The sequence below is a fragment of the Amphibalanus amphitrite genome, unplaced genomic scaffold (assembly GCF_019059575.1).
Source record: "Amphibalanus amphitrite isolate SeventyFive unplaced genomic scaffold, NRLGWU_Aamphi_draft 000186F_arrow, whole genome shotgun sequence".
Classification (NCBI taxonomy): domain Eukaryota; kingdom Metazoa; phylum Arthropoda; class Thecostraca; order Balanomorpha; family Balanidae; genus Amphibalanus; species Amphibalanus amphitrite.
The window spans coordinates 613,946-627,079 of NW_024881681.1; the positions used below are offsets into that span (position 1 = coordinate 613,946).

At 49.6% G+C, this 13,134-nt stretch overlaps 2 protein-coding genes across 4 annotated transcripts; one reads left to right on the plus strand and one right to left on the minus strand.

The window, feature by feature from the left end:
• The first annotated feature begins 284 nt into the window (after positions 1-284).
• LOC122384328 (26S proteasome non-ATPase regulatory subunit 8-like) lies at positions 285-5,600 on the plus strand. The gene is made up of 6 exons (XM_043371644.1): positions 285-439; positions 1,631-1,760; positions 3,687-3,862; positions 4,214-4,409; positions 4,633-4,818; positions 5,175-5,600. The coding sequence occupies exons 2-6, from the start codon at positions 1,653-1,655 to the stop codon at positions 5,310-5,312; spliced, it is 804 nt and encodes a 267-aa protein (XP_043227579.1). The 5' UTR covers positions 285-439; positions 1,631-1,652; the 3' UTR covers positions 5,313-5,600.
• Positions 5,590-11,448, minus strand: LOC122384326 (26S proteasome regulatory subunit 10B). Of its 3 annotated transcripts, none has more exons than XM_043371641.1 (9): positions 11,191-11,448; positions 8,972-9,071; positions 8,666-8,785; positions 8,056-8,291; positions 7,653-7,802; positions 7,244-7,377; positions 6,811-6,901; positions 6,409-6,571; positions 5,590-6,128 (listed from the first exon to the last, which is right to left on the minus strand). In XM_043371641.1, the coding sequence occupies exons 2-9, from the start codon at positions 9,060-9,062 to the stop codon at positions 5,938-5,940; spliced, it is 1,176 nt and encodes a 391-aa protein (XP_043227576.1). In that variant the 5' UTR covers positions 9,063-9,071; positions 11,191-11,448; the 3' UTR covers positions 5,590-5,937. The 3 variants fall into 3 exon arrangements, with proteins under 3 accessions (XP_043227576.1, XP_043227577.1, XP_043227578.1); XM_043371642.1 differs by having other exon boundaries at positions 11,197-11,337; XM_043371643.1 differs by lacking the exon at positions 11,191-11,448 and adding an exon at positions 11,043-11,188.
• Between the last annotated feature and the right edge of the window lie 1,686 nt (positions 11,449-13,134).

Here is a 13,134-nt window from a genome sequence, read left to right on the forward strand (position 1 = left end):
CATGACACGAGGGACTGTAAGTCAATATACCCTGCATAGAGCCTCGTGCCTGAGTTCGTGGGATCTGTTTCGGACCGGCTTCTTTTTTGGCAGCTGTGACAAAAAATGCAATGGCTTGTTCTGCAATGATAATTAACATTTTATATGTCTAATTTATCTGGATTCTGTTTACTTTCTAAAAAAGTGTACATGCACGGTGCATCTTAGAGCCAGCGAATATGAAAGATCATTTCGCGGCCGTTTCTCAATTACCGGTGACTACCAATTTCGACAAATATGACGCTTTAAATATGAAAACACAATCACCGGCTGAACTTGGGCTGAAACAAGGCTGAAAACTGAGAGCTTGGGGGTGGTGTAAATAAGGTTATTTATTAATACCACGGTTGATCGGTTGATCATTGATCACCTGAGGCTTGATCGTCCACAAAATATCAAGGTGAGTATGTCAAAACTGCATAGAATAAGCTTGAGTTGCACTGAGAGCTGGCCTCAGTTTGCTTTAGGATTTGGAATTATGGGATGTTTTTTTTATTAAAAATTGAGAATTGAGATCCAGTGTCATCTACAACACTTGGTAAATGAGTCAAGAAGTATCTTATGCTGTGTATTTTTAAGTAAATTTGTTATTGGTAACAAATCGAGCTGCATTATGACTGAGGTTTAGGTTCAATTAAACTGCATTGCTTCATGTCTGCATTGTTTTGGCCGTACCCAGTTCCGTTGATCGCTATGATGCAATTAGCATGGATTAGATGGGTTCTTCTACAGTGTGCATATTAAGGTTAATGGGTGAACCAAGTCTAAATAGTGTGAAGATGGCATTGATCTATTTGCTTTGTGTTATTCAAGCTGAATCTTCAGCACAATGCATAACTCATAAGCCTACCGTAATCTCAGCACATTCATGTTCTTTATTGTTATTTAGGTGGTGATTCACATGGCCTTTTCCTTGATCATTTGATGAAGACAAAAGTTGTGCAATGTCCTCATTTTAAAATTATTGAAAGATTTGCAAACACATTATCAATGTGTTTTCTGAGGGCTGTTCACGGGCCCTGTGTGCGGTCGGACCGCACACAGCCTCGAAGCTCCGCCCACTTCGTCCCTACGTCAGCCTTCCGTCACCGCACACAGCGATCGCTGTGGCCGGTCGGGACTGGCCACAGCGGACCGTCCACCGCACGCAGCCGTGACGTCAGAGCCGCCTACCCATCCCCTACCCCCACGCCTGCTGGACGCACCGCACACAGCGCACGCAGCAGTGTGCGGTGCCCGTGAACACCCCTCTGGACATTTTGTTTTAAATGGTGAATTGCTAATTTATCCTAATGTGTGTTGTATCATTGATGACTGATCCTATGTTTCCATTATATTTTCATCATCACATCAGCTTAATGAAGTCTTTGAGACCTAGGGTGTGCTTAAAACTAAGAGTGATAGGTACTGGGAAAAGATCTTTTCAGTCTTTTACCATAGATACCTATGTGTGTCATAGCAGTCCTTCAAGTAGAACACAGGACATCGGTAATGTTAAGTGTATTCAATATATAATTTTGAATATTATTTGTTCATTGTTTTCATTGTATGATCAATTATACCTATGCATCTTGCATGTTGTTTCTTTCAGTTATATCCACTTATAAAAGAATATGGCATCACTGAATGATGTTGTAAAAATTCATCAGAGTCTGGTCAAGGAATGGTCATCAAAATCAAGGAATCTACAGAAATGTGAGGATCTTCTTACCAAAGCAAAGGTAAGTAGCTAATTAGAAGCATGAAAGTTGAAAGCATTCTGGACATGATTACACTATCACGCATATGTGTCTGATTTTCATGTGTTAATGGCTAGTATGGGGGGGGGGGGGGGCAGTTAGCATCTATGGGGACTTAGGGAGTTAGCATCCTCTCTGAGCCCACCACTGACCGATCTATTCAATCACTCACTGGAAGCTGGCAGGGTCCCTTTCGAGTGGAAGAAGGGCCAGGTCGTCCCCATATACAAGAAGGGGCCACGTACCAACCCATCCAACTACCGTCCTGTTAGCTTGACGTCGGTGACATCAAAGGTTTTGGAGTCCATCGTGCGTGACGAGCTGTTCAGACATCTAACGGACACCGGGCCAACTAACCGACTGCCAGCATAGTTTCCGACGCGGACGATCCTGTGCAACACAGCTGTTGAGTGCACTCGAGGACTGGACCCGGCAGATGGAGGAAGGTAAGCCCGTGGATATCGCCTACCTTGACTTCCGGCGAGCATTTGATTCGGTCCCTCACCTCCGGCTTATTCAAAAGCTCCACGACATGGGCGTCCGGGGCGGTCTTCTCGACTGGCTCCGTTCGTTTTTGATGGGAAGAAGACAAAGAGTTGTGGTGAATGGGAGCTTCTCCGGCTGGACTGATGTTGGCAGCGGCATCCCGCAGGGAACGGTCCTGGGACCGGTGCTATTCATCATCTTCGTGAACGATCTGCCTCGAGCTGTTACCAGTGATTGCAGGCTTTTCGTCGACGACACGAAGGTTTACGTTGAAGCTAGCACTGAACAAAGCCGCATAAGACTGCAGAATGACCTGGATGCCCTGGCGGCCTGGTCCCGCAGATGGAGACTAGACTCCCTTTTAACCCAAGGAAATGCACGGTCTTGCACCTAGGCAGTCGTAATGCGCGGGCTGAATACTCCATCGCAGGCACACCCCTGGAGGCGGTAGAAATCGAGAAGGACCTGGGCGTTCTCGTGGATCAACGGCTGAAATTCAGGGAACAAGCAGCAGCTGCCATCGGTAAGGCCAACCGAATGCTTGACTAATCAAGCACAGCTTCGCGCACATCGACAGAAAGACGCTTCCCGTACTCTACAAATCACTGGTCCGTCCGCACTTGGAGTATTGTAATCAGATATGGGGCCCGTTCAATGCTGCGGACAGGCGACAGGTCGAGAGAGTACAAAGGAGAGCGACTCGCCTTGTCCCCGAGCTCCGTCACCTCCCGTATGAGGAAAGGCTGAGAAGACTGAACCTTCCGTCCCTGCAACACCGGCGCCGTCGCGGCGATATGATCACGACCTACAACATCATCCACGGTCGCTGCGACTTGAACAAGGACGACTTCTTCACGCCTGCACTCACAACGCGTACTCGCGGCCACAGATTGAAGATCGCCAAGAAGCCTGCAACCAACCGAGTCAGGCGCCAGCACCTTTCAGCCCGGGTAGTGACTGATTGGAACGGCCTCCCTGAAGATGTTGTCTGCGCACCGTCAACCAACAGCTACAAAAACCGGCTTGACAAGCACTGGAGAGAACTCCAGTATCAAGCAAACCAATAGATCAAGCTTGTTGACGCGTCCCGAGCTCGATTAGACGGATCTACCAGGCCATCCTAGTGCCTCATCCGATCCCATTAATCAGGTATCAGGTATGCAAGTAGCTATTTTGTTTGGCTGGAGGGGCTTGAGTCATTTGATTGACTGTTCAGTGTTGACACCAGGAAACTGAGGAACCAGTGTATTTCTTCTAAATGCTCTTAATTGTTGGCTTGTTTGGTACAGAGATACATGCTTTAGCTAGATAAAAAAATGACATATTTAAGTGTTTTGGTCTCTAATTCTTAACATCCCCCTGTCTTTGTTGGATTTTCGTTCGATTCTTACACCGCTGACTCCCTCTGTCCACCTTCGGCAGCTGGCGATGATTTCTCTCACCTTCCTGCCGACCTCGCACTCGGAGGCCACCAAGCAGGAGCTCATCATCGCCAGAGACGTGCTGGAGATCGGAGTCCAGTGCGCCGTCGAACGGCAGGACATCCCGGCCTTCGAGCGGTATATGGCGCAACTCAAGTGCTACTACAATGACTACAAGTAGGTATTGTGGCTTGACTGCGCGATCTTGTTGTTTGTGACGATATTTTCGCGCGGCGTTTTATCGTTTTAGCCCTAAATGTGGTTTAAGTGCCGATCTCGAGAACCTAGACAAGCATGCAATACACCGTTAATATATTGCATAATGAGATCATTCGCCTTTCCTTATTTGAAATATTACGAGTACAGCCATGTTCGACGTGGCAAAGAATGTTTGCTACGTTGGTTACGATCTGTTTAGCGATTCCGGCCTTTTCTCACGCAACCCGACTGTCTTACTTAGCCCAGTGCTTACCTCTTCTGTGCTCTCCGCCATCTGACTCGTCTGACCTCGTCGTTCGCTGGCGACAGGGGCTCCCAGCTGCCGGAGTCGGCCTACCAGCTGCAGCTGCTCGGGCTGAACCTGCTGGCGCTGCTCGCACAGAACCGGGTGGGAGAGTTCCACACCGAGCTGGAGCTGCTGCCGCCCGACGCCATCCACAACAACGTCTACATCAAGTACCCCGTGGCGCTGGAACAGTACCTCATGGAGGGCAGCTATAACAAGGTGAGATTACAGCGGGCTAGTACCTCATGGAGGGCAGCAGCTATAACAAGGTGAGATTGCAGCGGGCTCTAGCAGCCCGGCATTGAAAGGTTTCAGTGATGTGTTTTTGTCGTGGTCACGTCAAACGTTTGTGAATCGGTTTTAATTAGACTTCATTTATTCTGAGCACCTGCACAGTAACAATCCAACATGGTCACGCACCTTCGCGGTTTCGTTTCGGCAGATTTTCCTGGCCAAGAGCAGCGTGCCGGCGGTACACTACCGATTCTTCGTGGACCTGCTGCTGGCCACCATCCGTGAGGAGATCGGCGCCTGCATGGAGAAGGCCTACGAGCGCATGTCGGCAGACGAGGTGGTCCGCATGCTGGGGCTCGCCAGCAAGGCCGACCTGCCCGCCTTTGTCACCAAGGTAGGCGTCTGGGATGGTGAAGACGCCAGGAAGGGGACGGCTGATGCTGTTTATGTATGGGGGAGAGTGCAGTACTTTACGTCAGTCGCTGCGAAGCGAACATGGTGTTATGGGATTTGGAATAAATGCCCATTTGGTCTCGGCCATATTGTCCGGAAAATAAACTTCTTAGCCACGAGAGGCATTCAATAATTCGTTGTCCACGACAAATTCAATTTGTGCGGTGCTCAAGTTGGACTTTACCGAGTTTACCGCCTTCACAAAGTCGTTCCCGTGCATTCTTCTAGTCTCCAGTCCAGGCTGTACCCCGTTCGGTTTACACGCGTCTAACCACCGGTCGCTCTCCATACCCACAGCGTGGCTGGACCTCAGACACCCAGGGCTACGTGCTCTTCCCCCGGGAGAAGAAGGTGCACCACGAGGAGGGCGTCGCCTCGCTGGAGCTCACCGAACAGACCATCGAGTACGCCCGGGAGCTGGAGATGATCGTATGATCGCGGCGCGCCGCTATAACTGTGTCCTTACATGACCCGCTCGCCGGCGGCCGGGAGCTCTCCGGAGCCGGCGTCTGCCCTGTGGAGGGGCTGACGCCGGGCGGCTCTGTCGCCGGTCCGTGTTCTGAACTCTCCGGTAATGTGCCGTCGGCGCGGCCGCCCCGCTCCCAGTGAGTTGTGTCCGCGGGACGGACAGGTCGCGCCGCGCTCGTTGGGTGCCCGTTTTTTGGAGGCGCCGCGTGCGGCTCACTATCTGCTACTAGGCCAATACATACCGTTCCGATCGTGTCAGTTTATTTGTCGACATGAGAAGTGGTTGCAGCCGGTAGGTGGTCGCTCGACCGGCAGGCGGCGGCTCGAAACACAACGGTGCTTGACGTCAGAAACACGCCAGCAGTCTGAATATGTACAGCGGCAGAGTCACGGCCGTGTGTCTGCTCAGCGGCCGCTTCTGGAAAGGCTCTTCAGCGGTTATAACGGTGTCGGACTGCAAATGAACCCAAGCACCTCAGCTGGGTACTCAAATACCGCCATCCCAAGCCACAGTTTACAAACACTGCCTCACCGAAGGATGACGAAGACAACTGAGATGACCGATACCTCTATTTTACCATCCCCACCCACCCTAGACGGGTTTGTAGTCGAGCTTGCTCTCCAGCTTCTTGTTATCGGCCACCTTCCTGACAGCCTTCATGAAGTCCTCGTCGATGACGTACTCGCGCTCGGCGCGGATGGCGAACAGGCCCGCCTCTGTGCACACGTTCCGCAGATCGGCGCCGTTAAAGCCATCCGACAGCTTCACCACGGCCTCGTAATCTGTGCGAGAAGCAGGGGAAGAGGAAGGTTAGACACGAACAGTGGGACAGCATTTGTTTGCCCCCCCCCCAAAAAAAAAGTAGTTGACTGAGCAGGTTCTAGCAACAAGTATGGACGCGGCGGCGTTGCGAAGACAAAGTGGTTACACACCAAAGATACAAGCTGAAAGTAGAAACACGAGGGCGTCTTTCAGCGCACTGATGCAACCAAGTGCATCCCCTGTATCCGCGGGACCAGTCGTGTCAAATCCCACACAAAACCTCATCTACCAGTCACTAACCGATATCGCCGTGTTTGGTGATGGGGCCGGCGTGGATCTTCAGAATATCCAGCCGGGCCTGCTCGTTGGGCAGCGGGATCTCGATCTTCCTGTCGAGTCGGCCGGGTCGCAGCAGGGCCGGGTCCAGAGTGTCCGGACGGTTAGTGGCCATGATCATCTTCACCTGTGGACGGTCGAGGGGCAGCGGATGGTGGGGTCAGGGGCAGGCTGAGGGACGAAAGCTGGTGTTTGGGACAGGAGCGTGCCCAAAGACTCCTGTACACCCACAAGGTCACCGAGGGTCTATGTATATATGTCGAGTCGGGAACGTTGGTTAACAAAAGAATGTTGAACAATGATATCACGTCACTCATTTCACGCCAACTCACACGAACCTCCAGTCCCACTTATGTAGCTCCGTACCTGTCCGAGCGAGTCGAATCCGTCCATCTGGTTGAGCAGCTCCATCAGAGTCCGCTGGATCTCACGATCGGCTGAGGTGCCCTCCGAAAACCTGCCGATAGACCGGAACGGTCACCGTCCACCGCCACAAGTACACTGTACAAAACACACAAAAAGGACTTTCACCGGCTTAATGATAAAAAGTGTTGAGTTTGCGGGTGCTCGCACTGATTACTAGCCTTCAGCATCCAGGTACTTTACGAATAATACTCGTAAACCCGCTTAGTGAACTTTGCTAATAAAATGAACCACAACAACCAAACGACGTTATTTTACAAACGCTCCAAAGGCCAAAATCTCCGAGGATCAGCGATACCACAGGCGCCCCAGTCTAACGAGCACCCTCGCTGGTCGGCAGATTTCATCCAACTCCCATCATATCAGCTGCACCCACCTCCTGCCGCCGATGGCGTCGATCTCGTCCATGAAGATGATGCACGGCTGGTGGTCCTTGGCGTAGTTGAACATCTCGCGGATCAGACGTGCCGACTCGCCGATGTACTTGTCGACGATGGCACTCGATACCACCTGGTGGCAGCCACACACACTGTTAGTTCGTCTGTCTTAACATGGATAAAGAAATGCCTTCTTTTTTATCCATCTTCCATTCATGGTCTACTCTTCATTCCATGGTTTAACAATTAGGCAGCGACTCAGTGGCATCGCATCATTTCATACTTTTTAAAACAACCATCAAACTCAACACTCAATTACTGGCATGAAATTAATCACATGTAGAGTAGCACGGTAAATATTGATTGCAGCCGTGATCCAGACCCTAGTGTCGCCGTCAGAGGTCGCACCTTGAGGAAGTTGGCATCCAGCTGGGCGGCCACAGCGCGCGCCAGCAGCGTTTTGCCGGTGCCGGGCGGCCCGTAGAGCAGACATCCTTTGGGCGGGGTGATACCCACACGGATAAACAGCTCCGGGTTCATCAGGGGCAGCTCGATCACCTGTTAAGGGACAAACAACGTGAGGGCATGTCACAAGGCATGTGACGCACGGTCAGGCAGTTAAAAAAGAGAGGGAACAAAATATTATCTTGTTATTTGTTAATATTGTCAAAAGCGAAAAAAGCGTCAATCTGACCATCCAAATAAGTCTACCAGTTCAAATGTACGCTTGAAATGTTATTAAGTTGTCCCATATTCAGTAGCACCCTCATTACAGCAGCTGTCTTGTGGCACCACCTCCAGCCCGACACACCTCGCGTAGCTCTCGGATCTGCTCCCCGAGACCGCCGACGCTGCTGTAGGTGACGTTGCCGGGGTCCTCGTGCGACATGTTGTACACCATGGGGTCCACCTCGCGTGGCAGGTACCGCATGATGGTCAGCGTGGTCATGTCGAGCGCCACGCGCGTGCCCGACTTCAGTTTGGTCTTGTCCAGCTGTCGCCGGCAGCCGACCACGTACCGCGGACCGTTGGTCGCCTTCACGATGACTGATCGGGGAGCAGGGGACGGGGATGAGTGGGTGAGCAGCCGCAGTGAGCCCAGGGCGACGTCATGTAGTAACGTGGCAAGAACGCGCTAGGAAACGACTGCTTCGTACCGGCATAGTCGAAATCAGCATTCAGCAGATCTAGCAAAAGCAAACGCATTCATATTGCGCATTAATTAAGGAAGAACTAAATAACCATTAACTATTCCGGTGAACATAGATCGAGAAAATGTTTCTAAGAACTATCATCGATACAACTAGTTAATGGCTGTTAGGAAAGCCAATCAAAAGGCAAATGTTTCAGTTTAAGTTATGCCCCGTATTCCCAAAAACTCTAATTCTAGCCGCCTCTCCCTTCCACGATCCCCTGCTCACATTTATCCTCGGTGAGCTGTTTGAGAACCTCGCCGACGATCTGTCCCACGCTCTGCAGTGCTTTCAGATCGTTCTCCGATTTGTCATACTCCTTGGTAAGTTCCTTGAGCTGTTCGCGCACTGAAAACAGACAGTGGTATGCTCAATGTCACCACCCAGTACAACGATGGCCATGGCGTAACTCATTCTCAACAAAAATAAGCAGTGAGTGCTAAATCAGGTTGAAATGGACTCTCTCTACAAATTGAATCAGGAGAAGAACAGCACCACTAAGTCACTGAGACAGACCCAACACATCGAACATACTCTCTTTGAGGCGGCCTTCCACTTCTCTGTGTTCCATCAATTTCTTCCTGTAATCCTGCAGCGCCTTTTCTCTGGCAGGGTCGGCAGCCATGGTGATTGTCTGAAACAAAATGAAAAAGAAATTAAGCAAAATAAACATGGTCGACCAACTTCACTGAACCACAAAATAGGTACATTAATAGGTTATTTTTGTGTGGCTAATCCTTTCCACAATTTTATGTTCATTTGTTTCTGAGCATATAAACCCAGACTGAAAAACATCCATTCACTATGCCGGAAGCCTTATGAGACCCGCTTTCGCTGACATTCGGCGCAAGCGATTTTGCTTTGAAACTTCGGCATGAGTTGCGCTGAAAATTGGGTGCCTATTTGTGCCCAAAATTAAACCGCTTATATAAAGCACATATCTACCGATCAAGTCTATATCAACCAGACAGAGCGTTCTGGGGTCTTAGACGTTCTCCCATGTTTGAGCGTCCGAATAAGTTCTTATTCCCACAAAACAAAACAAAAAACACAATACATCAATACACTTCGCACCCTTTAACTGTAGCCACTGCTGTGAAACGAGGCCGGAGCCAGAAGTTTCAGAGCCACAAATATCGGCGGATCACTGCACAGTGTGTTCGAGGCTGGCGGGAACCAGCGAGGGCCGGGCAACAGAGCAACACGCGCTCCAGCACATTCAAAAAATCAGTCTGAACCTTTTGAATGGAAGGATTCACCAAAACAGAGCCCCCGCCAGGTGAAGCTTGTTGCGTTGACCCTGCCCTCTACCCTCCGATCGCGCAATCCCAGTTCTATGGCAGAATTTGGAGTTCAAAGTTTAACGTGCGCACATAGTTCGCACACGGCCGGTCCCCTTACCGACTTCGTCTAGCTACGGCCTGCCACCAACCGCAACCATACCTGTCAGGAGCCGCGCCCGTCGCGGTTCGAACCCGGACTGTTATAACCGGGAACGCGTGCTCTCACCACGCGGAGCCCAACGCTCTACCGACTGAGCTACGGGACCGGCCCAGCGTTAGAGGCTGGCGACGACATCAGCCTCTTCTCGGCACACGGCGCAGAGCACCGCGGGACACCACTTGTGTGGGCACTGCTGGCACGCCGCGGAGTGGAGACAGCCGATTCGGTGCACGTACTGGAGCGAGCGGCCCCAGTGGTTCGCCCTCATCTGGTGCACCGAAACGGCGTCCTTTCGGTCCTCTCCGGGGATAGGGAGCGGCGGCGTGCTCCCGAGGAGTGGCTTGAATAGTGACTCGGACCAGTTGCCGCGCCATTGATGCGAGGTCGCACAATGAACCGCCCTGGTCAGCGAGCGGGCGTTTGAGGGCGGCCGCTCGTTTCGCCAGGTCGTCCGCACTCTCATTCCCCTCGATACCGCAGCGGGCAGGAACCCACTGCGGTATTACTTCACGATGCTCGGCGATGTTCAACAAGGTCTTCACTCTTCCATACCTATCTCCATGCCCGGTTGAAGCCTCACCCGGGCGGCCGCTTCTCCACTGAGTATACTCAGGGCGGCTCGCCAGTTCGAGCATGTGACGACTGGGGGCAGGGCGGGGACGTCTCGCCCTGAAAGCTCTTTGCAGCCGCCCGCAGGGCGAATCTGCTGCTAGATTGACCAGCATGCCAACTAAATTTGGTGACAGTCTTTGACCAAAAAAATTATGCTGCCGCCCAGCGCCGAAAACTTCAGCTGACGGAATGTGCTGAATTTGGCGCATGTGAAGTTATGCCGGATGTGCGTTGAAATTTATGGCGCAATCCCGCTACTATGCCGGACATATTCAGCATAACGTGTACCTATTTTTCCAGTCTGGATATGAACCAGGTGAGAATATGGCTCAGGCTATATTTAATTTTGAGTTCATTTTGCAACAGCTTTCTTCACTCTGGCTATAAAAGTGACAAGCATACCAGAAGTTGTGGGAGTCTCACTTTTCACATTCATTGCTCACTGTTGCTGCTTGCCCAGAATGCATTCATCTAGTATAAACGATGACAAGGATGCATCAAAATTGACAAGAATTGAACAAAATCAAAATATAATGACGATCCCATTTACCTATAATGGTCCTGGGACTGGAATGAGAAACAAATCAGGACTAAGCCATTTAACATCAGGATAAGCAGATATAAAGTATCAACAGTATCAACTATCAACAGTACCAAGTATCAACAGTTTCAACTTTAGTTTGTATTCGTCCTCTCACCTTGACCTGCTTTTCACGGAAATATCAATACACTTCGTGTTTACTTGAAGAATAATATAATAAAAAAGACGATAAGCACAATAACCGCCTCTCCACAATGCAAAATTTAAGTCTACATTTATAAATTTATAACGTCACAGCCGCGTCAGAATTGTAGTTTCGTCTCGTCAGTGCAATCTTGAAAATGATGTGAGATTGAAGTAGCTGGGTGGTCGAAGTGATCCTATTTAAATAATCCTACCCGGTTATATCCTAGCCGTAAGTACTTGCATGCAATGAAAAAAGGGACATTGTGAAAATCCGACTGGAAGTGGATGGATTGATTGGGTTGAATGAAAGAAAGACTGAGGTAGCCTGAGGACGCGAAAAGTGGCGCATGTTGCTGGTTGCACGCTGGGCAGAACCTACACAAGAAGTAAAAGCAAGGCTGTATATGAAAGCTAAAAGTGCTTGCTGGTGCTGTCGCCTTGGTGCTGTCTGCTGAATGCTGGTGCACTTGCATGAATTGGGATTGTGAAGGCAAGCCTTTCACTGACTGTATGACTGTATGATCCGCACTTGCACTGTACCGACCTATATTAAGTTGAGATCTGTGTGTGAGTTGTAAGAGTTCATTCTAATATTGATATGGGCGTCTCGCCAACAAACTCAAAGAAAACCCCTATGCTGAAACAAACAACTCTGAGACCAAAGAATAAAAGGGAAATGAACAAAGCCGACAAAGGTCACCCGAAAGGCGAACCCAGGGGTAAAGTGCAAAGATCAGTAGAGACTAAAAGTCTGACTCCAAAAGAAAAACAGATAGGCAGGTTGGACTTGAGTGCATATGAACCATTCGAGCCAGGACACAGGTCATCGGTAGATCTCAGTAAGGAGGAAACATGTAAAGGAGCACCGGGTGTGACATGTGGTTTACCGGTTGGAGATGATGATGAGGGTGTTGCATGTGACTTGTGTCACAGATGGTATCACGGAACATGTCAGGGGGTGACATCTGAGGCATATGAAGCACTGCAGGAGCACCAAGATACGCTAGCATGGATCTGCAAAGAATGCAAGGTCAAGATAAGACTAGACAAAAACAAAGAAAAAGAAATGAAGAAACTGGAGGAAAAAATAGATGCTCTTACAGACACCATCAAAGATCAAATGAGAGTCATCAAAAAAAACTGCGGATGATCATGAACAAGTCCTTGTACAGCTAGGTGAGCTGCAAGGAAGGAACCTGAATACTCTACATGAACAAAATGAAACAATCATCAGCAAGGTTGAAAGCCTGGCAGTGAGCAGCATCGGAGAAGTAAGAGATTCAGAGAAGACGTATGCTGATGCGGCTAAACAAACATGTGAAAAACATGTAGAAAAGGTAGTGAGCACACTCAGCGCAAGACTTGATGTCATACCAAAAGTTGACAAGATAGTAGAAGATATCAAGAAAGTGATGAAAACAAAGGATACGGAAGACAGAGCAACCAACATACTCATCCATAACGTGCCCGAAAGTCGATCTGAGAACGGTGAACAACAAAGAGAAGATGACCTGAAGAAGGTCAAGAACATCACAGAAGCACTAGGAGTAGCAAACATAAGCATAAAAAGTATCCTAAGACTCAGAAGACACCCAAGAAAGTCAGACACAGCGGCGAGAGGATCAGACCAAACGGAATCTCGGGAAAACAAACAAAATAAACCCAGAATCATGCTGCTGAAACTAGGCACAAAAGAAGAAGCTGAAGTCCTATACAAAAGAAGATTTGATTTGAAAAGAAAGGGAATCGAAAACACATACATATCGAGAGACCTCGACCCAGAACAACGGGAAAAACAAAGAAAACTACGGGAAGAATGGAACAAGAAAGGCAGAGAAACCCACGTAATCTACCATGGTAAGGTGGTAGAACGGAAGGGAAACAAGTCTGTGAAGTAAGGAAGAAAAAGAAGCAG

What these genes read in the sequence shown, in the direction of transcription:
- LOC122384328 (XM_043371644.1), top strand. Translation starts at nt 1,653, where the DNA reads ATGGCATCACTGAATGATGTTGTAAAAATTCATCAGAGTCTGGTCAAG. An exon ending in TGGAGGGCAGCTATAACAAG is followed by an intron (nt 4,410 to 4,632) that starts GTGAGATTACAG and finishes TCGTTTCGGCAG; the next exon opens with ATTTTCCTGGCCAAGAGCAG. An exon ending in TGCCCGCCTTTGTCACCAAG is followed by an intron (nt 4,819 to 5,174) that starts GTAGGCGTCTGG and finishes CCATACCCACAG; the next exon opens with CGTGGCTGGACCTCAGACAC.
- LOC122384326 (XM_043371641.1), bottom strand. Translation starts at nt 9,062, where the DNA reads ATGGCTGCCGACCCTGCCAGAGAAAAGGCGCTGCAGGATTACAGGAAG. An exon ending in TGGATGCCAACTTCCTCAAG is followed by an intron (nt 7,378 to 7,652) that starts GTGCGACCTCTG and finishes GGCTGCCACCAG; the next exon opens with GTGGTATCGAGTGCCATCGT. An exon ending in CACCAAACACGGCGATATCG is followed by an intron (nt 6,129 to 6,408) that starts GTTAGTGACTGG and finishes CTTCTCGCACAG; the next exon opens with ATTACGAGGCCGTGGTGAAG.